This window comes from Lepidochelys kempii, chromosome 6, assembly GCF_965140285.1.
Source record: "Lepidochelys kempii isolate rLepKem1 chromosome 6, rLepKem1.hap1, whole genome shotgun sequence".
NCBI classification, from domain to species: Eukaryota; Metazoa; Chordata; order Testudines; family Cheloniidae; genus Lepidochelys; species Lepidochelys kempii.
In genome coordinates, this window is record NC_136385.1 from 22938106 (window position 1) to 22964358 (window position 26253).

Here is a 26253-nt window from a genome sequence, read left to right on the forward strand (position 1 = left end):
AGCTCTGAGACCCCATGAGGTAGGAGGGTCCCACAGCCCCTTAGACTGAACCCCCACTAGCCCGAGTCAGCTGGCACAGGATGGGATGGGTGTCTATTTGCAGTGTAGACGTATCCTAACTGTCTCTGAATTTCACTTTGCGTCTTGTTCAAAACTGACAGTGTAGCCTCCTCTTCCTTCTCCCTGGTACTTAAGGGATGTCTTTGAGCCAGGATATACCGAGGCTTGGTTTGGGGGAATTTTTTGAGGGGGGAGGCAGAAGTTTGTGGTGGAAGGAAGCGGGTTTGGCACCTTTCAATATAAACAGTAGAAACAACCCCATGACTCTCCCCTAGGAGCAGATGTAGGGCAGGTCTGCACAACACAATTACTTTGGTATAACTGCGTCACTCAGGGGTGTGAAAAACCCACACCCCTGAGTGATGTAGTTACACCGACCTAAGCACCAGTGTAGAAGACAGCACTATGTCGGCAGGAGAGCTTCTCCTGCTGACATAGCTACCGCCTCGTGGAGGTGGATTACTGTCGGCATAGAGCGTCTTCATTAACGTGCTACAGAGGCCCAGCTGCATTGTAGCAGCTGCACCGATGTAGTGTTTTAAGTTTAGAGCTCAAAAAGAAAAGGAGGACTTGTGGCACCTTAGAGACTAACAAATTTATTTGAGCATAAGCTTTCCTGAGCTACAGCTCACTTAATCAGATTGCTCAAATAAATTTATTAGTCTCTAAGGTGCCACAAGTCCTCCTTTTCTTTTTGCGGATACAGACTTACACAGCTGCTACTCTGAAGTTTAGACCTGATATTAGTCTAAATTTTCCAAGGCCAAAATGTTGCCTGCTCAGAGCACACACTTCTGTTAAAAGGAAACCATCCACTGAAGAACTTCTCTCTCTCTCTCTCGAGTGTAAAATCGTAATGTTTCCTAACCAAACATTATCCTTCCTCCACTGTGCTGAACACAAGCTGCATTTTGTAAGACTGCCTTGCAGTGCTGGTCTGCTGATCAATATGGACTCTTTATAAAGAAGCATGGAAGTATGTTAGTTCTGGGGAATAAAATACCACATAACTACAGCAGTGATGTTCAAAGCTGCCTTGGCGATTTAGACGATCGATTCCTATTAAAAATCTCAGCCTGCATTGTTTCTGCAAACATACAAAAAACAGGTGATGCTCAGGGCTTCTCACTGTCACTTCTGCCTTGTGTGCTCCAGACATTCCTCTGTAACATGGCCATCGTGCCCGTTTTGCGGTTCTCAGATGAAAGAGTTTATTATACAATCGCAAGGAGTTGCTGCTGTTCACAGGGCTTGTCTAAATGCAGAGATTTCTCTGTCTGACTCATCAGTTTGAGTTGGTTACTTAATTAAGTCCAGCCTCCTTATAATTGAATGAACTAAAATGTTATTGGTCACTCTGATCTAACAGGTTTCAGAGTAACAACCGTGTTAGTCTGTATTCACAAAAAGAAAAGGAGGACTTGTGGCACCTTAGAGACTAACCAATTTATCTGAGCATGAGCTTTCGTGAGCTACAGCTCACGTTAGTCTCTAAGGTGCCACAAGTACTCCTTTTCTTTTTTCTGATCTAACAGTGTCTGCACAAGGGGTTTGCACCGATTTTAACTAAATTGATAAACCAATTTATGTCAACTAGTTGTGTGTGTGTGGACCAAGCCTGTGCAAGAAGTGCACCAAGGCAGCAGCCATAGAGGGGGATGTTGGCAGTCCAGTGGCCTGTCTGTAGATTGGAGCATGAATTCCATTGCCTAACGAGCACCCCAATAAAAGCCTGATTATCCACAAGCTTTTCTGTGTTTTGCGTACAAGGCTGCCTGCCTTGGCTGGTCTAGCTATTATTTCAGATTCTGTGAGGAGACCAAACCATTGCTAATGCCCAAAGGCATCTGTAATTGGATGTTTCATTTATAAATGCTGCTCTTGTCTGTGCAGGAAACCTGGGCAGGGATGCTTCGTTACAATAGGACATGGGGCAGAGGACTGGAAAGGACCCTCCTCCATGTCATCTAGTCTAGTTGCCTTCTATTGCAGGTCACACCATCATGTAGGACACCAGCACAACTTCTTGTGTATGCAACTAATGACCCTGGCAATTGGAGACTGCTGGAGAGTGAATAAACACGTGTTCGTTTTTATAGTGTCTTGTTCTAACTTTGGAAAACAGCGCCTTTTTGAAGTGAAGGACAAATACGTGTTTTAGTTTCATAGTTGTTTTTTTAAAAAGGCCATTATGACCATATAGTCTGACCACCTTTAGAACACCAGCCATAGAATTTCATCCAGTAATTTCCATGTCAAGCCTAGTTATGGCTTGACTAAAGCATCTCTCTTGGAGTGTTTTAAAACTTTACATCTAATGGAAGCCTGCATCAGGAGTCTTCCAGCATCTTATGCTAGTTTAGGCTTAACTTTTTTCCATGTGAGTGGTTGAAACTGAAACTCCATCATGAGGTAAAATCCCTTGGCTAGCAGATAGCTAGATCTCTATCATGTTGAGGCTTTTATTTAAAAAAACAAAAACAGAAAAACAACAAACCAAAAACTAACATGCAAATTTGTGCCTTTGCTACTTTAAAACTTATAATGAACCTAATTATAACAACATTTTTAATGCCACTGCTGCTAATTTATCTTCTTTGAATTTTACCCTAAAAGCCTTGAAAAGTAAGCTTCTGACTCTGCAAACGCCTAGAGCAGGTACATAACTCTTAGTCACATGAACAGTGCCATTGGAGTGAGTGGGACTACTCCATGCTTAAGTTAAGCGTGTTGCATAATTGTTTGCAGCATCTGGGGCTAACACTGTCTTTTTCTTTCTTTCTTTTTGGTGGCATAAAATCTTTTAATTTAAAAATTGTTTTAAAAAGTGCTTCAGTGTTAATAATTAAAATCTATTTAGACTTTTGATATGTTATATTGAGAACACTTTATACATAACAGACCAAAATTTTCAAAAATTAAGAGCTTTAAATTAGGCTTCTCTCCTCATCCGTAGATAGGTCAGAGTGGGATTTTCCAAGGCAGTTAAGTTACTTAAGAGCACACTGACTTCAAACTGCAAACCTAGATGGAGAGCTGTAGCCTTTTCAGAGCGGTTCTGCTTTTTTGACTTGTGGAAGTTCATTATCTGTAGAAAGGTGATAGAGGCTGAAAATAGCACATGGGCTGTTTGCTTATTGATTTGTGCATTTGAGTTTGTGGTGTTGTTAAAGCCCTGGACTTTTCTTGATCAATGAAGAGGAGCATTTGAAGTTTGAAACTTTAGTACAATTTCAGATTTTATATAGAGCTTTTTTCCTGGCTGTCAATTAGGAAATGAATGAAAGAAGCTAGTATAGAACAGCCACATAAGCAATCTAAGACTCTAATATGGGAAGAAAGAACCACAGTATGACTCAGATTATAAAAATTAATTTAAAAAAATCTTTTTATTAAATAAAAATGATGGATTTGTATCCGCCCTTTTGGCTAGTGATAGAAACGTTGCCTTGCTCACAAACGGCACTATATCCTGATGCCTGGCCCACACATGGAAAAGCTTACAAAAATTTCCAAATGTTGACACCAGTTTGGCTCCACCAACTTTAGCAAAGCTGGGAGCCCTAATGTGAATGGGCCCCTGGTGTTTTCAGACTCATGCCAGTTAGACCCATTTTGAGTAGAGTTAGATGACACCATGACAAAACATCGGAGCTCTGTCTACACTCAGGCCATGTCTACACCACTGCTTATGTTGGCAAAACTTATATTGCTCAGGGGTGTGGGGAAAAAACCACCCTCCAGACATAAATTATGCCTGCATAGCAGTCGTGTGCACAGCGCTATGTCAGCAGGTGAGCTCTCTCCCGTCGGCACAGAGTGGCTACATGAGCGATCTTACAGCAGCGCAGCTGCATCAATCCAGTTGCAAGCTTACAGCGGCACTAGTGTAGACATGGCCTAACACTGTTGCTGCTGCCACTGTAAAGCTGCACCAGTGGTGGTTTCTGCATCCAACTTGTAGAGGAGGCCGAAGTGGCCACAGCAGTATGCTCTGAGGGTTTGTCTTTGCTGCAGTTAACTCAGGCAAGTGGCACCTAGGTTAGCCTGGTATAGGCGTGAGCGGCCACACTGCAAAACCACACTCAAGTGTCACAGATGCCATGCTCACTTGTGTGTTGTGAGCACTTCTGGAGTCACGTCCTGTAGTTTTTTGTGCTTCAGTATCTGAGTGCTCTGATTCTTTCCCATTAAATTATGGGAGAACTCTGGTCTTCCTGGGCCCAGGGGGTAAATTCTAAAGACCCATGTAGCCGTTAACTGGGAGTGAAGAGCAAAGCTGGGGGGGGGGGGGGGGAAACGTATCTTTCTGGGAAGGCAATTGAGTAATCCCAATTATTTCTCCCGGGATGCATCTTTTGAAAAAGGATGTGTGTAATGAGTGAGTGTCTGGGAGGATTAACTGCAAAGAAAGCAGTATAGCTGGGCAAGATAAAGAGGTTTGCTTTGTCTGAGATCTGGTGGCTTTAGAAAGCTAGGTCTATTTGAACTGGTTTGATGTTTCCCAGCAACTGGTAATACCTGTTACTTGGGATTGGGGAGGGGAGGAGAGGCTGTGGGCTTTTATCTGTGTGAGACCTTGTTTTTTGGTTTTTTCTCTCACACTCACACACGACATACACGTGGGGAACCTGGCACAGCTCTTCCTGACTTTTGGAAATCTTTCAATTAAACCCCAGTGATAAAACATTTGAGATAAGCCCCTTACATGTTTGTGAAAGGATTACTGGACCTTTGTAGCCCAATTGTTCCACTGTTGGGTTACTAGGGAGGAAGAGAGAGAAATGGGATTGGGGGCGGGGCGTTCTCTGGCCTGTGCTCTGCGGGAGGTCAGACTCGATCAGAGTTTCCCAAAGGCTACGTCTCAACAAGGGTCTAGCTGGGTTACCATGTCCAGGGCCAGATTAACCCATCACTGAGCCCTGGCCTAAGCAAACATACACTTCACCCAGCCTGATGCGCACAGGAGAGCGAGCTCCCATCCCACGCTTCCCACTCAGTGGTGGCTCCGATCCCAGGGGACTGCGACCCCATGTGCCAGGTCGCAATGCCCAGAGAGGGGAGCCAGGCCCAGCCCTGCTGGGTGAGTGTAGGGCTTGCTCACGCTCCAACCACTCCCCTCTGCACCGAGTGTCAATGAGGATTGTGGTGCCAGGGTGGAGGGTGCAAATCTGAAATGGTGATTTGCACAAAAGGACACAATGCAGTTGGTGAGCCACCTTAATAAAAAGTTTGGGAACCCCCAGACTCGATGATCCTAGTGGTTCCATCTGGCCTTAAAATCTGTGTCTGCAAGTTGTCCATTGTGGTTCTTTACTGGCTCATTTTACAGGGAGGATGATAGGAAGAGGGGGGAAGCTAATGTTTTTAAACATATGTCTTGATACAACTTTGTTTTACAGTTGCATTCACTTGACACAGTTTCTTCACATCTTCCTATATCAGGATATTCTCTGAATTTTACCAAAGGAGTGGGAGGTGGGTGGGTGGTGGGATGAGGGGGTTTCGTTTATTGGTGTATTTTCAAAGTGCATTAACAGTGTTTTGAAAAGTGCAGACGGAGGCAGAGAAATTAAAAGAGGGGGACTGTGGAGTCAGGAGAGCAGAGATATTATTGTCCCAGAGATCAGTGTGGCAACTTCCATGGTTCCTCGTTGAACAGAAATTGTTTGCGTTGCCCCAGCACCTTGGCGCCTTCTGGATTAGGACCCCATTGTGCTAGGTGTTGTACAAACACAGGACAAAAAGACCGTCCCTGCCCCAAAGAGCTCACAGTTGAAGTTGTCTTCCACATTACCATGTTGGTGACCTAAAGGATAGGGAGTTTTTTTTCTAAAATAAGAGTTCCCTTGTAAAAGTATCCCTTTAAAAGGATTTGCATACTTTGAATCACTTTCAAATAACATGCAAGAACTGAAATTCATCTTTCTGACACCAGCGCTGTCTTCCAGTGAGAGTTGACTCCTTTCTTACCTGATTTTGAATTTGACACTTCAGGCAACAAATGATTTAGTGCTTTGGGTGCTGGCCTGGAACTTGGACACTTAGGGTGAATTCTCTTCTCTGCTATAGCTGCCTTGTGTTGTCTTGGGCAAGTCACTAAGCTTCTCTGTTCCTCAGTTCGCCATCTGTAAAATGGGGATAATAGCACTGCCGGGGGTGTTTGTGTAAAGAGGGTGAGACATTCAGATACTATGGTAAGGGGTCCGGGCCACATAAATACCTTTTAGACAAACAACAAAGTGGTGTCATAAAAATATGGTTAGGACTTCATTGGTCAAGGCAGAAGGAGAAACTGGGCTGAGCGGGGGATAAAGCTGTTAGTTAAAATTACCCCCCACACAGAGACCTGAAAATACTGGGGAAGGAGCATTCTTGAATAAAGTTCTTCCCAAGTCATCTGCCCAGCTAAATAGCTGTATCCAAGCAAAGCCCAGGTGCTTTGGTGAGTGAGTTTGGTTTCTGATGCATGCCTGTTGTTATGCATCAGCCCATCAGTTCCTCCTTCCCAGCCCTCCTGGGATGCACAATAAAGAGGTATGTCCAATTGCGCTGGGTGGGGTGAGGGGAAGAAAGAGGCTCCCAATGAATGCCTGAGCTGTGGGTATTATGTGGGGGAAACTCGTTCTGTTCACAAAACAAAACGTTTGCATGGAAATAGCCTGTCTGACCTCTTGAGAATAGCCCCCCCTTTGTGCCTCCACGGAACAAAAGCCAAAAGCATTTCCCTGAAAGGCCACATCAAGGCTCTGAGCTGCTTTGTATTATAAAAGAGGGGTTAGTGGGGGGCTGCTAAGATCTGGGAGGGCTTTGCAGATGGGAGATGCTGGCATTTGATTTCCTGCAGAGTCCGGGGTATAAATTCTGCTAAAACCTCCATCAAACTTCTCCCAGTGCACCTTGCAAAACAGATCAGATTGGAAGTCCCTGAAAGGTGATACCAGTGAAGTACCAGCGGCTCTTCCCATGCCTTCCAGCGAGTGTTCTGAACAGGGCTAAGGGCTCAGCAGGCCTGGAGCGGTGGTTGCTTCTCCCTGCCTCCTCCCCCTCCCCCCCCCCCCCCCAAAAAAAACCAAGTAAGACAAACACCAGCCATTTGTGTAGGTCTGTAAAGCACTGTGGTGCTTCATAGATATTTGAGGAAGAGGAGAGACATACCCTGAAGACGTTGGTCTAAGGACCCAGCCCTGCAGTGAGTTCTCTGCAAGCAGATTCCTGCATCAGCTCAGACCCCCCCAGTGATTTTAATGGGCTTCAGTCCAGGTGCAGGGATCCATGTGCAGGGAGCCCCATTGAGGTCAGTGGGGCTATGTGCATGAATTTCAGGAGTGGGGCCCAATTTGGATGAAGGCAGAACACGAGAGACCATGGAGGGAGGAGGATTAAATCCTAATAAACAGCAGGTGAATCACATCGGTTCTATGTGGCCTCTTAAGGCTGAGGCAGGTTGAGATGGGAGGAGTGGAAAGCCAAGCCAAAGGAGTGGGTTTTGAGGAGGGATTTGAAAGATGGGGAGAAGACACCTGGCCCGTGGGAAGGGAAGGGTGGGGATGTTTAGGGAGTAGTGTGAATTTGATGATCGTGTGTCCCTGGGACACCCTGGTCACTCTTTCCAGTGTATTTGTCCCATTTTTTTGGTACCCCTGACCGCTGTAAACTGCTCACCTGAAGGAGCTGTGTGGGCAGCAGCTGTCCCAATGACACTCTTGATAGGTTGGCTGAGTGCAGGTGGGGGGAACCCCTGCCCTCTAAACCAGGCCTCTTGTATGCTGAGCCTCCCAACCCCACCTCCCCTGCCTAAGTCCTAAAACAAGGGCGTGCCTTGCACACAGTTGGTTGCACAGGGAAGAATTGGGCAGGGGTGGATTAAGAAGAGGGAGGGATAGACACAAAAGGCTTGAGGCCCATCTTGTTAAAAGCTGAGGCTATGCTGAAAAGGCAGTTTGGTGGGCAGATCCTGTTCTATCAGCAGGTTTTGTGCCTGGGGAAGGGTGTCTTGGGATTTTTGGTAGATGTGTTTTGAAGCAGTCTGAAGAATTTAAATGTTCCTTACATGGTAAGAGAGCATGCCCATCTCTGATGGAAATAGATCATGGATTATAAGAAAATCGGCAAAAGTAGATTGGAGCAGAATGAAGTGGCCCCGCCTGCCCTCTTTCCCCTCCTCCTTGTAGGAGGTGAACGCACACGCACACGCTTAGTAGCTTTGGAGAAGTTTACGCAATTACTGCATGAAAGACGTCAGCTGTAGGAAGTGAATAAACTTAACTCAGGCAGAAAGCGTGTGTCCGTCCCTATTGTTTATCTTTCTTCCACTTCTTTCCCTGTCCCCCCCCCTCAAAAATCCTCACCAGTGGGCATGAACGTTGACAGCAGACTAAACCTGTTAGCACACAGACTGATGAGAAAGATGGGGATCCCAGTGTCCTAATGCAAAACAAATACCCTCGGAGCTGCTGAGATTCCTTCCAGGGTCCTCTCCTTAGACGCCGCTTGGGAGTTTCATCTGTAGTGTTTAGCCTTTGGCTAGTAAGTGTTAGACAAATTCAAAGGCCTCAGGAATTGCTGGGCCAGTGACGAGTGCTTGTATTTCTGATATCCCTTGAGCTCCATCCTCTGCACAGGGTGTTACTGCGGAAGCCGAGGGAGAGGAACGACCACCTGGCCCTACCTGTGACTGAAACAAACTTCCATTAACAATAAATGTCTCAAGCTTTTAAAAACAAACAAGCAAAAAAACTCCCTCACATTCTTTTTTTCTCCTTGCTTCTCTGTCTCCCGTTCTAAACCTCTTGCTGCTGAGAATGGTCTCTGCTGCTCTGCCACCTGGGGTATGTCTACACTACAGTCGCTGCAATGGTACAGCCACGGTGATGCAGCTGTGTAGACGCTTCCTACGTGGACAGAAGGGGCTTTTCCATTGTACGACATCGTGCATCAACTATGGGAAAGGGACGGAGAGACTTTTCCATTGGACCATATGAACGGGAACCATAAACTCACTGAACATTAAATCCCACCAAATGAGGGTCAATCCATCCTCCTCATCGTATCCGCTCACTCCACACCCGAACATAGTCATTATATGAACAACATACCCTCATATCTCAATGTCTGTACTTTGACCCGTTAAACTTTTACTCCCAATCGGGGAGATTGCAGATTATGTATTCCTTATGCCACCCGTTCCTAAACCGAATTTTGCACCCCTTCATAGAATCATAGAATATCAGGGTTGGAAGGGACCCCAGAAGGTCATCTAGTCCAACCCCCTGCTCAAAGCAGGACCAATTCCCAGTTAAATCATCCCAGCCAGGCCCTTGATAATCTGTACCTTATTCCCGGATAACCAGAAACGTCTATGCTTAAACTCTGTACCGTTTTCTTTTTACTTCAACATCATCTTAATAAAATTAAGTCCACTTCTCCAAGAGGCAGTAGCTAGGTTGACAGAAGAATTCTTCCATCAACCTAGCTGCATCTACACTGGGGATTAGGTTAACCTCATGATGGTACTCAAGGCATGAACTTTTTCACAGCTCTGAGCGATGTAGCTAGGAAAATCTAATGTTTCAGTGTCAAGCAGGCTTGTCTCTTGTTTGTTGCTGTATTGTGGGAATGTCTTTTGCACTCTATCCTTCCCTTAATCTCTGATTTTTGGGAGTCCATAGGGGTAGGTCCACTGCCTGCCAGTGCTGCTGCTGCTTGTAGCTTTCTAAAGCAACAACGAGAAATTGACCCTATTCTTGTCAGTTTCAGTGCTGCCTATAGGATTCTGAATAGCATCCCTGAAAATTGAGGGAATTCTGATCTGGGTTTTACAGCTTGGCAGAGCTATGAATACCAGCAGAGGTACTGGAACTGCATTTGGAAGGTCACCTTCACAAGCCTAGAAACTTAATATAGTATGTTTAAAATGAGAGTTTGAAATTTTGAAGATGACAGTACTTATTTGGGAGAGATTGCTATATGACTTCAGTGCTGGATTTTCTTCAAGCCCTCTTACTGGGGAACATTTAAGAACTTCTACTGGATAATAGACAGATGGAGGCCATAAGTTTAAAAAAAAAAAGAAGCTTATCTACAATTGAGGCAGAACTAAAATCAAATGTTACTTCTGAAGTGCATGATAGAAGTTAAGAACATTACACTTGCACCTACTTCCCCTTTACATACTGGTTGTAGTTAATATTAAAAAATAACAGCCCCTTTTCCTCAGAAAATGTAGCCCAGGAGGAGTTTACACGTAGGCCACCGGTGAAGGGCCTTGAGGAGAGAGGTGCTTTGGTCAGGGCAGGAGGGAGGGAAAGTGTTCGTGTTAGGTGCTGGATGTTGGGTAGGTTGGGGAGAGGGGAGTCACGGAGGCAACAGGAGAGGAAGGAGAGAGCCTGATCTTGGGATTGGGAGGTGAGGAATGAAGGGATGAATTTTAGAAAGGCCTTTAGAGGGAGAAGCAACAAAAAGAACCAGTGAGCATTTGGGGGCGAGATGAGGAGGAGGCAAAGGCAACCCCAGCATTAGGAGGCTGAGCAATGAGAGGTTTTAGAGCAGTCACTTGCAGACTTTTTTTCTGGGGATCCAGTTGAAGAAAATTGTTGATGCCCGTGACCCAATGGGGCTGGGGATGAGGGATTTGGGGTGCGGGAGGGGCTCAGGGCTGGGGCAGGGGGTTGGGGTGCAGGAGAGGGTCTGGGCTGTGGGTGCAGGCTCTGGGGTGGGGCCGGGATGAGGGGTTTGGGGTGCAGGAAGGGGTTCCGGGTTGGGGGGGGGATGCAGGGCTGGGGCAAGGGATTGGAGCGCGGCGTTGGGGCCCAGACGTACCTCTGGCGGCTCCCAGTCAGCGGCGCAGGCGGGGTGCAGAAGCAGACTTCCAGCCTGTCCCGGCACCGCGGACTGTGCTACGCCTGAAGCGGCCAGCAGCAGGTCCAGCTCCTATGCGGAGGTACTGCAAGCGGCTCTGCACAGCTCTCGCCCACAGGCACTGCCTCCCCCCAGCTCCGGCCAATGGGAGCGCGGAGCCAGTGCTCGGGGCAGGGGCAGCGCGTGGAGCCCTGTGGCCCCCTGTCTAGAAGCCGAACCCGCTGCTGGCCACTTCTGGGGCACAATGAGGTGTGGGAACAGGTAGCTGGGCAGCACTGCCAATGGGATTTTTAACATCCTGGTCGGCGGTGCTGACCAGAGCGACCCAGTGCCTGACATGCCACGACCCAGTACTTGGTTGCGACCTGCACTTTGAAAAACGCTGTTTTAGAGGAGACGGCAACAGGGATGGGGAAGAGGGTGTTGGCGGAACCATGAGTTTAGTTTTTGCCATGTTTTGTACAAGGAAGTGGCAGGATCTCCATGAGGATCTGCCCTCAGCTTGGGCAGAGGGCAGGGGTGGGCAGGTAGGTTTGAACTTGTTGGTGCACAAGTACAAAACCAGGGCAGTGGATGAGGTCACCTGAGGATGATTGTAGAGGGCACCAGTGGAGAAGAGAATCAGGAAGAGAACAGAGAGAGGCTTCAAGGAGATGTCCATGGCTGGTGTAGAAGGCAGAAGAGATGATGTATTTGTTTTTTCAGACAACACAACCCCCAAAGGTTTAACTTCCAGTTAGAAGACAAGCCCTTCTTTTTAGGGAGACTCGGGGAGGTCGGTTTGTTCTATTTGCTGTCCATGCTGCCTGCTGGTATTGCTTCCTCACCAAAATAGGCCAGGGCAGAGAATCACTTACCTGGGGTGAGGGAAGGAGTCTTATGTTGGCCATAAACAGAAGAGAATTGTTAGTCACTGTAGCTATTTTAAGTGATTTTAAAAAACAACCCTGCTTTATGATTAGCTCCAGTTCAGCTGGTTCCTTCCCCCCCCCCCCCCCCCCCCCCCCGCCACCCCACCCCCTTTGTGCCCTGGGAGGGAGACTGCTGGAGGAATGTGGGTTAATGATTGCCAGAAGTAATCAGCTGGCTAGGGCTATAGCAAATGGCAATAGGGCTAAACGCTTTTTTCTGACATGCTCAAAGTAAACTTTGCTACCAGGGCATGAAAACAGCTGTGTGTGTCTGGAAGTAGATGGGTACACACACAACGCTGTGCCGTCCAGCTTTTCCTCGTTGCCTATTGAAGAACGGCAAGTGAGTCTGATTTTTGTGTTTTTTCGATAGCTAATGTCTACCTTGCGAAACAGAGTGTGTGTTTTCAGCAATACCTGTCAGACTATAAAATCCTAGTGGAGACGAGGCACAGGTAGTTTGTAAGGCAGTGTAGCTAGACAAGGTCAACTGCAGATGAGGGGTATAGGGCTGACCTCACCTAGCCACATCAAGGTACAAACTGCCGGTGCCTTGACTCAACCTGGATTGTCCAGTCAGATAGGCACTGCCACGTAACAAGGAACCAGTTTTTGCCTTGAAGACCAAATGTATGAGCTAATCTCCCTCCTCCACCTGACAGCGAGAGGGGGTGTAACAACCAGATGGTCTATTCAGTTGTTAAATGCTTTCCAAGAAATTCTGATGCCTCGAACCTGACATTGCTACAGAACAATCCATTTAGAAAATGTGACACGCAGGCAAGGGAAGGATTACCAATGGATTAAAGGAACGCTGTCCACTTGAAATACAGGCAATTTAAAAAATGAGTGAAATGTAGCTTGAGTTACCAACTAGCTGCCCCGAATCCCTGTGCCTTTTTGGGGGAAGGAGGGGTTAATGTCCTATTTATTTAAATGTTTTTCTCTTCTCTGTCACTGACTCAGATTTGCACCAACAGTAAACTGTGAAATGGGCTATTTGATGTATTGCCAAGTGCAGAAGATTCAAGGAAGTATTTTTTCCTCTAATCTTTTCATTATAGTTGTGTGTGTTATATCAATAGTAGGATAAAAAAAGCAATGTGGTGTAAATTCATGCTGTCCCTTTAAGATAGCAGACCTCCTTGGGGTGGGGGGGACTAAGCCAGTTCTCTCTACCAGAGTAATGACATAAACTCGTAATTTTGTGGACCTTGCTCTCCGTCGCCTTCTGAAGTGATATCAGTAGGCTGATTATGAGGCGTGTAGCCATGGTGCAAGCAATGTTGTGGGTTTGGAGGGAACCTGTCACCACCGTCCATCCGAGAAATAACACGATGGGATAGAAGTCCTAGCAGAAGACCATATTTGCAGTCTAGCTGATGATATTGCCTTATGTGTGAGGGAAATCGGTAGTCGCTGAGGTTTCTGTGGGGCAAATATTGATCCTTCTCCTCCTCCTTTCCTCCCAAGTCCTGTTCCTCCCATGGAGCTGAGAACTTTAATATTTAGCTTGGGGTTCTCTGTCTGGTGTGTCTTCTTTTACCCCGTTCCGTGTCTACCCTCACCCTCCGTCCCCTATTGGCTTACTCTCTTGCTCTTCCTCCCTCCTGATCGTTTGACTCCTATATTGCCAGGTCTGTTTATTTGGCATCCCTGCCACTCCACTTCCTCCTCTGCCTGAGTCATGCAGAGTGGGACTGGGGGGGTGGAAAGCCTGGCACAGGCTGATGGTGCCTTGGGCGATATGGACAAGTAGCGGCTTTGGTAGTGAGCCCAGGTGGGGAGCCAACTCTGAGGCTATGTGTGTGGCGACGTCATTGCAGGGATGATTGGTACAGGTGGGTCCTGAGTCACCCATGAGTCAGTGTCTCCTGAAAAACATTCTTGGGTTCTGCTGTCAATGTGACTAACCCACTCTGTCAAAAGGGCCTTGTGGTGGGCTTGGAAGCAGATGGGACCCATTGGCGTAGCGTGGCTCTTCCTGTGCTCTGGTTACACTTGTGCATGTGGACGTCTGACTTGGGCAGTGCCTCAGAGGATCTGCAGCTTGGGCGCAATTATGGAAGACGCTCTGGACTGCAGCTGGGGCAGGTGACTCTTTTAGAACCTTGTTCCTGCAAGGCTGGGCTCGAAAGAAAGGGGACGAACAAGGAGGATACAAGTGCAGACTTAGCGCTGCATCCAGACTAACAGGATGTCTCCTTTATTCTAACAAAGCATGAAGGGGGAAGCAAGAAATTAGAAAAGTGCTTCTGGCCCAAAGATTGACTCCAGCTACTATTACAGTCTCGGAAACCTGTGAGAATGAGGTGACATAACCAGGGCCAGTCAACATAGGGGATTGGTAAGAATAAAAACTAGCATAAACCTTATTCTCTTGCAGACTCTCCCAGCAGTGGAAATACATATTTCTTGTTCTTGTGCCACTGGATTGTTACTAGGGAGAATGGCCCAGCATGAACCTAGTTTCTTGGTAACGAGGATGGGAAATGGTACAAACTGAAACAAGTCCTTAGTTGTTATGAGTCTGACTTTCCTTGGGGTGACTGGCTGAATGCTGTGCTCTGCACTGAAGGCAATGGCTCAGCACGGAGGCTGCGATCGGGTCAGAGTGGTTGCTCTCAGATGCCACAGACTAAGTGTTGCCTGTAAATCCTTCTGAGCAGCGTGACTCAGTAGCTGTGCTTGTGCAACTGGGTGCGAGTTTCCACGGGTCATGCTGAATGAGCTGTGACAGGAGTGTCTCGCCTCGCCTCGCGCGGGGAAGAAGGCAGCTGTGATACTAACTGCTCCCTGTGAAAAGTTGTGCTTGCCCAGTTCAGGAAATACTGCCCAGTCTTTATCTCTGTGCCTACCAGCACAAAAATACAGTGTGGTGGCTGTACACAGACCATCTCCGGAGAGAGGAAGCCAATGGGAGCCGAGAGTGGTGAGCAACTCTTGGCCCCCTTCAGGACGTACTTGGCGCCTTCAGGATTGGGCCTTGTGGGAGAAAACACATCGTGGAAAGTAGCATCGGCACAGCTGAATTTGCAGGAGACCAGAGCGATGCACGTGAACTGTCCACTTGAATAAAGGCCAGATCCAAAGGACATTGAAACAAATGAAAAGAGCATCCACCAATTGCAATGAACTTTGACTAGGGCCCTAAGTGTTGGGGAAAATAGCTGGTCACTATTGGGTGTCTTAGGAGTATTGCGAAGCAGGAAGTGTTTCAATTTTCAATACCCCTGGCCATCTACAGCATCGTATTTATCTGCAACATCGTATTTATCATGCTCTTAGACATGGTGTGTTTATTTCTATATGAAACTGTTGGCGTTGAGCATCCATTGCCTAATTTAGAACCATGGTCCTGTAGAAACCTGTGGAGAAAAACTGGCAAAAGCCTTAGAATTTGACCAGCCCTGCCATGCTTCCAAAGGGTTCCTTTCTATAAGGAGTTGTGCTCTGCAGGCATACTTGTGAGGAGTGCAAATAAGGAACCTTCTGATAGATCTGAGAATTATGGATCAATAAACATGGCTACATGGCTTTCGCTAGCTAATGGAAATATGTATGTTGTGGCTTGCTTGTTAAAAATGTTCTCTCGCATACATACTTGCATTTCTTTAGCATCATCAAGAAAGCCACCCTTCTGGGCCAGCCTGCAGACCCATTTTTTTCTGACTTCCTATTTGCCATTGATTGCATCACTGTAAAAACCTGACTTTGGGGACGGTTGGCATGATGATTCTCATTTGACCCAAAAACTGTTGGGGTGGAAGGAATCCTCTTCGAAGCAGTGGCGGTCCAGTGGATAGGGCAGTGTACTGGGATTTGAGAGGCTGGATTCTATTCCCTGCTCTGCCACTGACGTGCTGTATCACCTTGGGCAAGTCACTTACCTTCTCTGTGCCTCTATTTCCCCTAGCACCGGACAACGCCTTGTCTATTTAGACTGTAAGCTCTTTGGAGGAGGGACTATCCCTTACTAGTGTATATACAGCACCGAGCACAGTTGATCTTAGTTGGAGCTGTTAGGCACTGCAGGAATGCAACAAATTATCATCCCAGGTATGCTGCTTAAATTGGGCTCAGCTGCTTGTTCCGTTGAGGCCTAATAGTCTATTTGTGTTGGGATTGTTTGTAAGGCTTTTTGCATGGAAGAAGGGCTAGAAATGCATTTTTAACCAAAGCTGAGTGTCTGTCGCATCTAGTTCCCTCATGCAGCCCTCCTCTTATGCACTTGCTTGTTGTGTGCAGCACGTCAGGACACCATGCCCTCCTGCTGATTGAATAATAGGCCTGTGGCAACTAAAGCGATGGCTCACGTGAAAAAGCCATGTTAAGAAACTATTTTTAGCTGCCTTTTGTAGAGCTGGAACTGAGAAGGCACTAGCATCATATGGGCAGCCAGTTCTCCATAGACCCCAGTCTGAGAGCCTCCTGGGTTAAGGCAGGAGAGCTCACCACATGCATTCTCAAAGGCAACTTATAGGCCCTCTCAGCAAATCCAGGGAAGATCAGAGCTGACTTTCTAGGGTTTTAAAAAAGCAAAAGCAGTTGAAGGAAGCTTTAAAAGACTCAGCTTTCAGGCCTGCCTTTGTACATAATAAAGAGCACAAGCCCAAATATTTAAACTCCTTGGCAGGTCATTTTAAGTCTTAGGATTGTTCCAGGCGCTTGGCTGTGGGGATCTACAATAGCCAATTTATCAAAAATTAGTGAGCGTGATGTATACTGCCTACTAGAAAGAAGGTGAAAAACTCCAGCAAGCTAGGTAGCTATCAGTCCCCACAGTAGTCTTCATGGTAGCGGACCATGACACTACTGCAGAATGTGCAAAACCAAGACCGAGCTTACCACATACAGAACCAATGATCTCACACAAACTGGAGTCCATGAGAGAGACTTCACACCCAAGTAGGCCAACTCTAGAACATGTCTAAGGTGAAACTGAAATGGAGACACCTCCCACCTCAGACTAGATGAATGTGTGAAAGAGAGGGCTCACTTAAAGTAAGGAACAGACTGTATGCAGTGTCTGTGGCTAACCAGTCTGTTCAGGTCTTCATGGTCGCTGGGTGATCCCCAGTATTTAAACTGTGCATTTCCAACCCTTCCTTGTGATATACATAAAGATGCAAACTTGCTATTGCTAATTGGATCCTGTCAAATAAGACTCTAGGGTTAACCAGGACCAACTAATATGCCCTTACAGTGGACAAGGACAGTTGTGTTTAAGGGCAACCTCGTGCTAAGTAGAACACGTGCATTAACACATGGGTTCTCAGCCTGGCCTTCGCAATAGCTTTCAGGAGGTTGTGACTATACTCCGTTCTTTGTGGCTAGATGGTAAGGATGGAGAGATCTTGCAACTTATGGGCGCAGGAGTTCCAGTACCCTTCTCTTCTAACCTGGGGTCAGGGTACTGGAAAGGTTGTTGTTCTAACTCTATACGTTTTTCCAAGTATAGAAATTGCCTCCCAGTGTCTCACTGTAAAGCATTAAGTAGCGAGTTTCACTCGGACGCTGATAAACTTGGTGGGGGACTCTGACAAAGACCTTCTACAATGATGAGTTTGTCAAAGGCAATCTGAGCTCTGAGGTTTTCTTCAGCACACTCCTCTGGTACATCTTGGAAACCTTTTAATGGCTTATGCTGTTTTGTAAAGGTCTTTTATTTCCTCCCAGATAAAGATAACTGGGAGTAAACAAAACATTTTTGAAAATACCTACGCCATCACCTTTATACCCCACAGCTGGGGCGGGGAGAATGACTGAGAGCTGCTTTTTCTGCTTCAGTTATTGCCTGGAAAATCCCCAGTGAATTGTTGCCAACTCATTGGAGTAATTGAAATAAAAAGAAGAAATAAATCCAGCTAACCCACAAGAACCCATGCTCTCAGCAGAAATACTTGGGCACTTTCGCTGCACTGAGCCAGCCTCATGGAAGAAAACATTTCTGGCTGAAAATCTAATTGCCAGAGAAAATTCAACAGCCACTACCCAGCCAGACACTGAGATGCCATCTTGTTCTGAGTTCTGTGTATGCTGGGCTGGGAAACCTGAACCCCTTTTAAATAGCCTGAACCAGTTTCCAGTAGTAACTTGGTCTGTACTCTGGCTGCTGTGGAAGGGGGTTAAATGGAGATCAGAGACTCTTCTAGGCTAGAGATGAGTCCAAACCATGTCCAGTCTTGCCAAAAGGTTCTATCTTGGTCTGAAATCAGCAGTTTGTGCCTATCTCTAACCCAGCCCCATCCATGCTGGTCACGCGCACCATGTTAGAACAGCTGGAATTCATCATGGAGTGTTTTTAAACCAGCTGTTCCCAGTCAGATATAAATTTTTGGGGAGACAAGGGGGCCTGGAATAGACCTACTTCACTGTTGTGTACAATGTGACTGTCTCCATGAGTTAGTTTCTCTAGTTGCTTTGGCTAACATAGTTATGTCTATCTGATTCTTAGCCCAATGGGGTATTGATCCTGTGAAACTCTTTGCCACAGGATGTCGTGAAGGCCAAGACTATAACAGGGTTATAGAATGAACTAGATAAGTTCATGGACGATAGGTCCATCAAGGCTATTAGCCAGGATGGTGTCCCTAGCCTCTGTTTTGCCAGAAGCTGGGAATGGGCGACCGGGGATGGATCACTTGATGATTACCTGTTCTGCTCATTACCTCTAGGGCATCTGGCATTGTGACCCTCTATGGCCATTCTTATGTTCTTCTTTGGGTTCCTAAGGGTTACTGTAATACAAATTAATAGCTTTAAAATGTCCCTTCCTTCCGTCATCCCATCCTTGCCCAAAACTCAAACCAAGTATTTTTCAAGGTGGGTTTTGTTTTTGTTTTTTTTTTAAATTCCATGATCATATACTTCAGCCCTTGCTGGCTTGGGGAAGTATTGAAATCCTGTAGGGAAGAGCTATTCCTGGGGTGGTCCTGCCCACCCTACTAGAGCAGGTGGTTGTGGAATCTTCCTCATTCAGCCAGGCTGCAATCGCCCTTATGTAGAGAGTTCAGATCAGAGGCACCAACTCCGTGGGTGCTCCGGCGCTCAAGCACCCATGGGGCGGGGCGGGGGGGGGAAGGTGGGTGCTGAGCACCCACCGGCAGCTCCCCCCAGTGCTTCCCGCCCAGCAGCAGACTCCACCAATCAGCACCCTCCCCCGCCCCCCGAACAGTTCCCGCCCGCTGCGATCAGTTGTTTTGCAGTGTGCAGGAGGCTATGAGGGAGGGGGGAGGAGCAATGATGCGGTGTGCTCCAGGGGAGGGGGCAGAACGGGCAGGAAGATGCAGGGTGGAGCAGGGGCAGGAAGATGTGGGGTGGGACCTTGGGGGAAGGGGTGGAGTGGGAGCAGGGCCTGGGGCAGAGCTGGGAGTCAAGCACACCCCAGCACATTGGAAAGTTGGTGCCTGTGGTTCAGATAGACTTTGGCAAAGTCTCCAGACAATCTGTAATTCATCCATCGCTAGAAGATACGTATGCAGTGCGTTCTCTTAAACACTCGTGCTTCTCGTTACACCTGCCTTCTCCCAGTCTTCTGGCAACAGCTGTGAATAGTTAAGATGTCAGAGTTAGTCACATACAGAGAGTGCAGTGGGTTCCTAGGTGGAGAGAGAGAGGAATTCAAAGCATTTAGCTAGTTGAGTTGAACCCTCCTCCCCCAACTTTCTAGGCATCTCCGAGCATTGTGGTCTCTTCTGGGTGAAGTCCTATTTCTGGAGTTTGCTTTGGCTGACAGCAGGGAACATACCAAGGTGTGGTATTGTGGCCAGCAAAGTGGCTTTCTAGTTAGGATTCCGGTGTGTGAGTAGCAGCACCAGATGTCCTCACTCGGGATTCTTTTCATAGTTTTGATAGGAAGCTGGATTTGATAGGAACATTCACACCATAGGAACGTTGTTGTTGTTGGAGATGTGGCTCACGTAATCTTTGTCGATCGGTTTCTGGTATCTGGTGTGCTTCCTGCCTTGCTTCACCCAGCAAGGACAAGGGAGAAGCAACCTGACACTTTTCATATTTCTAAAGCTAAAAGCACAAGCTGGAAAACACCTCAGATCTTTTAAATACTCTATAAATAAACCAAAACAAGGTGCAGACCCATTATGTCTTTGTTTTGCTGTACCACTGAGGGAGCCCAAGTGTAGAGTAGGCCCTGGTATACCAGGCACTCTACAAACACAGAACAAAAACAGCCACTGTCCTGAGGAGATTGTAATCTAGATATAAGACAAGCAACAACAGGTGGAGACAGACAGACTGGGAGCACAAGGAAACAATGAGGCAAAAGGCATTTTGTCTGGCCAATGTAGACAGAGCCAAATCATGCCTGCACTAGCTAAAATGTTTGCAGTGAACAACTTATTCAACTCTAACCCCTTTATTCTGCTTCCAAATTTCCTGTGAACAGTGAGTTTTATTGGTGAGTCTGTTAATTGTTCAGTCACTTTATGGGAACAAATTTTAGCCTACGGGCTGTTGAAAATACTTAGTGATAATTTAGGAAGGATGTGGACAAACTGGAAAAAGTCCAGAGGAGAGCAACAAAAATGACAAAAGGCTTAGAAAACCTGGCCTGTGAGAAAAGCTTAGGAAAACTGGGCAGGTGTAGTCTTGAGAAAAGAAGACTGAGGTGGGGGACCTGATAAGTTTTCCAATATCAAGGGCTGTTATAAAGAGGATGGTGAGCAATTATTCTCCATGTCACTGAAGGTAGGACAAGAAGCAATGGACTTAAAATGCAGCAAGGGAGATTTAGAAAAACTTTCTAATGACAAGGGTAGTTAAGCTCTGGAATAGATTTCCAAAGGAGGTCGGGGAGTCCCCATCATCGGAAGCTTTTAAAAACAAGTTGAACAAACACCCGTCAGGGATGGTCTAGGTTAACTTGACCATGCCACAGCTCAGGGGACTGGACTTGATAACTTCTCAAGCTCTCTTCCAGCCCTACATTGCTATGATTCTATGTTTTCAAACTCTGTGATTGGTCACCCAAGTTGCATGAAATGGTTTCTGCATTCTGATTGGATGACTCTGTGATCACAAGTTTCCTTTAACCTGCAGGGTGGGTGTGAACAAAGCCTTGCCCATTTGATTGTTGGCAAACAGCAACTAAAACAGAGCTGCAGGTTTTATTTGCAGCACTATTTGTGGTGGCTAGATACACCCAGAGCCTAGTCAGTGTTGAATTATAAACTGTTCAACACGGTTTCTGATCTGAGTCCAGCTCTGTCACGCTGGCTGGCCACATCTGGCAATTGTACCCTATTCATTCCTGTGGTGTCTGAGTGGTCATGAGTTGTTCTAAAATAGGGCTCAGAAGTTTAAATGTAGTTCTCCCATGGTTTAAAATCCCCATGTAGTTTAAAATCCCTAGGCAAGGTAACTGTTAGCTGATACATTAAGTACTTTCTCATGAAGTTGCCTGTGCGTGGAGGATTATGGAGTCATTGTGACTTGCACATCTTATCCCCATTGTTTGTTCAGGGTGGATGGCGGCCTGTGAAACTGCAAGAGAAAGACTATTGTCTAGTAGGGCTTAAAACCTGAGTGTAGCGTATCGTCTGCTTTGACAGTGGCAATGCTGGCAGCCACAACCAGCTATGAGCAAGAGATTCCAGCCAGGATTAACCTGAGACTGTCAGGTGAAAAGTGCAAGCTAGTGATATCTGTCAGATGCTAGAACTGTTCTCTGAGACCTCTCAATGTTACTGGGTTTACAATGGGATGAACAAATTCTTCTTGACCTCTAGGCCCAGTCCTGGACTCGAGATGTCTTTTGAGACAAACTAATTTCTGGCGGTCTTTACAAGAAGCCAGGGAACAGGGCAAGGGGCAAAGAGCTGAGCTGAGAATGGTTTCAAGCAGCTGGTTTTAGGTCCAGTCAAGTGTGGGATACCGCTTGCTGCTGTGGGATGATCGCACAGAGATGTTGGCATTATAGGTGTGTTCCCTCTGCCTTTAAAATGTCTTGTATTCTTCTAAAGCTCTTTGAAATCGGCTGCATCAAATGGTAGCTGATCTTAGGCCCCCCCCGAAACATGGCTCCATTGGCTAACTCCCATTCTTGTCATTAACAAACTGCCTCTTGGCCATTTTGACAAATGGGTATTCTGTAGGGGAATCTTGCATGCCTATTAATTTGATTGTTCTGAAGTGTTTAGGGGCTGGCACAGTAGATCAGACAGCACACATGAAATCAAGCGCTTGTTTCTCTATCCCTACAGGGAAGCCACCTTGCGATGGTCCAGAGAGTCTAATTCCTCTGCAGCTTTGGTGATGGAGCTGAAGGTCTGGGTCGATGGTATCCAGAGGGTTGTGTGTGGCGTCTCAGATCAGACCACATGCCAGGAGGTTGTCATAGCATTGGCACGGGCCATTGGTAAGTAAGGTGTTGAATCACCATGTCTGGTGAAGTTTCATTAATGACCTACATCAATTTTAATTGCAATACCTGAGAGTGTGCTTCTATACATTCTTAAGTCTTTCCTGCGGTGTGGTCAAGGATTATTATCCACTTTGGAGCTGGATGAAACTGAGACATACAGATGAAGTAACTTGCCCAAGGGAGTCTCCCAGTGAGTGGCAGAAATGGGACTAGAACCCAGAATCCTGACTCCAGTCCCCTGTTCTTACCAGCAGCCAACGCTGCCTCCTGGTGGATTAGTTCTAGAAGTCTTACACTTCTAACACAAAAGGCTTGACCCAGGCCAGTTCTTCTTTGATGACAGGTTTTAACTTTCAACCTTTTAAAAATTTAAGATCATTAAAATAGTCCTGCTTCTGCCCCTCCCCCTCCCTCAGAACCCACCAATCTCTTCATAATTAAATTCATGTCCACATCTGCACAGTAATCTCCGGTTGAGGTAGCAGGAGACCTCCAGGGAGCATGAGGCTGTCTTTGCCACAGGGAGGGCACAGCTAAACTCTCTAGATCTTTGCCACATAAACAGCATGATGCAAACGATCGTCTGTGGGATCACAAGTGTGTTTAATTGCATTGGTACAGCTGTTTCTTTCAGCACTGCCTCACTTGGGATCTAAGCAGCTCACGCCAGGATGGGGTGGGATTGCTGGAGAAAGGGAGCGTACCACAGAGAACTATGTCAAACAATTGACCCGCAGTTCAACAGTGGATGTGCAAGGGTCTTTGGCTGAGGTGGCTACACCTACAGATCTGAAGCGGTGTATGTGTTTTCTTGCACAGCTAAGTGTTTCTGTTAGGGAAATTCTCTTCCTTCATAGGAGAGAAGAAACCTCCTTGGGCCAGTACCTGTCCATGTACTATAGTAGACTGTCCCACAGGACCCAGCAGAGCACGGATACAGGCAGGGTGTCTGCAGCTATTTCTCCTTTTCCTCCCAGACTGTGCATTAGAAATAGGCAGTGAGGTCAGTCATTGGCATCAGGAAATGATGCAGACATGGGCTCCAAAATGTGGTTCTATTTAATTGTCTCGGGCCTAGATTCACAACAGCCTTTAAATGCATGCTTACATCCCATTGATTTCAGTGGGTCTTAAATAGATTCTTGAAGTGAAGCCCAGGCTTCAGTGCTTCGCTGAATCAGGATCTCTGATTTCCCATACACTCTTACAGATAAGAAAGAAAATTATCTCCCAGCTCTGGAAAGTCAGCCTGGGCTCTGAGCCGCCAGCTGGGTTCTTCCATCTTGCACAGAACCACCAGGAGTAATTGGGCCTTCAGCCACACCGTTGTTTTTGCTGGGTTTGCTTAGGCGTGACTGAGCGTGATTTACTGTAGTAAACGGTTCTGTTCTGAGGCACAAGAAAGACTAGAACCCAGCTGTCTCCTTCCCACTTAGCTCTGTTGGCTCTGCAGGGCTAACCACAGGAACCAGCCACAGAAATGTTGTTTTGTCCCTGGAGTTGGCGGATCTAAGACTGCACACCGCTGATCTGTGAAATAAGGAGTTGCCACTATTACATACTCACTTTATGCAGTAGAATGGAAACCGAGGCATGGCTTGCAGGGCTGTACCTCGATGTGGCCTTAGACACTGGGAGAAGGCCCTGGAGCACGTGCATAATTAAAGCACAGGCAAGCTTTGAGATCCCCTTTAATCTCCATGTTCTAAGAGAAATCCCTCTAATCGTACTAATAGCCCGTCCTTCACCGTCCCCTCCCGTCGGAGGATCCAGGAGCGCTTCACAAGCACTGACGAAGTCTCAGCACCACTGTGAGTGAGGCAGGACTCTGGCCCGGTTGTGCTCCAGGAGCTATTGGGGAGCTGGCTGCAGTGGAAAGTCAGTGGGTGAGCAGAGTAACAAAGCTTTGTTAGCGTAGCCAATAGGTGTCAGGTGCTGTTTTGCTGCTCAGACTATGGGCATCTCCTCTTCTCCCCTAGGGCAGTAGCCAGCAGCACTCCCTGGCGTAACATTTGCAAGGTGCTGGCCCGAATGCAGTACTGGTGCAGACTTGGCGTCGGTCGAGCTGCTCCATTTTGCACTAGTAGAGAACATGGGCCAATGTCAGCCTCTCTCCAGTAACCCACTGTCCATAAATACCGAGCCCTGCCCCAGGAGCCCCAGCCTCAGTTGGCTTGTGAAAGACCCAGCTCCACACACATGCTCTCTGAAGGCCCATCTTCGCTAAGGAGCTAACTCAACGCTGCTGCAAGCGAGAATCTAGCGGGTCTGGTGAAGATGCACTAAATCGGTGGGAGAGCGTCTCCCGTCGACACTGCACGGCGTAGACGCTGCGATAAGTGGATCTAGCTACATCAACTTCAGTTGCGTTATTCATGTAACTGAAGTAGCGTCGCTAAGATCAATTTACTGTGGTAGTTTTGCCTGAGTTTGCCTCTGGCTCTTGAAGGTCTTCAGGGTATGTCCGTATCGCAGTCATGGGGTGTGACTGCATCCTGTATTCCCGAGGTTGTTTTAATCCCGCTAGCTCAGGCCCCGGAGCAGTGAAGCTGCAGGCAGTGCCCACTTCAGCCTGGGCTGTACAAGTCCTCCTGGAGCCCTGGGTAATTACTCGCGGTACTAACCCATACTGACGCATGTGCTGCCATGGCTTCGCTGCTCCAGGACCCAAGCTAGGGAGATGAAAGCTAGCTTGAGTATGTCTCTGGGAGCTGCAGTCACACCCTGTGATTGCAGGATAGACATACACTTAGGCACAGGGACTCTCGTCTGGCTTCTGCTTTTAGGACATCACCTTTTTATTTCAATCCCTATTCATATGGAAGCTCAGCAAATGCTGTTATGGCGCTAAATAAGTCGCCTGGTGCCTGCCATAGGGCTGTGCCTGCTGGAGAAACTTGGGGTGGCTCTTGGAGGCCTGTACCTTAGCACGCCCTCCACTGTGGTTATAAATGTACCACCTTTAGAACATTGTCTCCGTATGATGGAGGCATCGTACCACATCAAACTGCCGACTCACTGGGACCTTCCGGGTGATGGTGGCAGCTTCAGGTTTGAGCCAGGTTCCTCTGTTTGAATTAAGCATGTTTGTTCTCCCATGAAGGCTGTGAACTTTACCAGGAGAGAATGCAGCTGCCTGGGCAATGTCTGCCCAAGGTTACAGCAGCTGTGGAGGAGACAGACTAGTGTCTGCTTTGTTGTGAGGTTTTAAAAGTTGGCAAGAATGCCTTGGGATTATCTTTATAACCTCCCTTCCGCTTCCCCTGGGGACTGTCCAATTAACTCACTCCTTTTTTCTCCCCGTCCCCTCCCAGTAGAATTCAGATACACTCCTAACTTTCCCTCTATTCCACTCTGGTATATTGTCTTTCCAGATGTAGTCATAAAATAACCTATTGCATCAGAGAGTCATTAATGTCACATTAAATGTGAGCTATAACAGCCCACCTGGCAGGATGTCTTTGGAATTGTGGTGAAATCTCTGCTCAGTTGTTACCCATCTCTGCCCCCGTGTTTGTGGCTAACTCCTTGTTTGCACTGAAGGTTCGGTGCTGGATTACAGGTGTACTGGGGGTGGGGCCTGAATTGAAGGAAGGGATTGCATGGGTAATGCAGTAATTACTAGGAAGGAGAAGGAAGAAGAGTCTGGCATCTCTCTGCATAAATCCCTTCTACCCTTAGCCGGTCAGATGGGCATAGGTGCCCACCCATCTGGCCATGGGAGCTACAGTAATGCCACAGCCGTTGGGCTCCCAGAGGGAAGAAGCAGGTTAGGCAGCAAGGAGGATAATAAAACCCTGTCTTTGAAAACTGCAGTTAAGCATGAACTAGAGAGAGGCTCTGTTAACGTTCTGATTTGACACCTGTTCCTTGGGCTTCCAGCTGTGACAACCCCCCATCTTTAACAATGCCAGCTTTATAAACAACCCCGCTGCCCTGGCTTTGATTAGATGCACAGCTCAGGTTTTTCTTTTTTCTTCCTTCCTCCAGAAGGGCTGAAATTGGTGTTTGGCTTCTAATCCCAGCAGGGGACAGCAG

General features: G+C 47.1%; 1 protein-coding gene across 7 annotated transcripts in view; it reads left to right on the forward strand.

Moving 5' to 3' along the window:
- RASSF7 (Ras association domain family member 7) overlaps positions 1-26253 on the forward strand; it is a 122345-nt gene that overhangs the window by 79381 nt on the left and 16711 nt on the right. For 3 of the 7 annotated variants that reach the window (XM_073347116.2, XM_073347120.2, XM_073347121.2), the window contains exons 1-2: positions 12097-12174; positions 22055-22209. In XM_073347116.2, the coding sequence (XP_073203217.1) occupies positions 12113-12174; positions 22055-22209 (217 nt within the window). In that variant the 5' untranslated portion in view covers positions 12097-12112. Of the gene's footprint in view, positions 1-12096; positions 12175-14085; positions 14179-22054; positions 22210-26253 lie in introns of those variants that run through there. The other 4 variants (XM_073347118.2, XM_073347117.2, XM_073347122.2 and 1 more) reach the window with 2 other exon arrangements.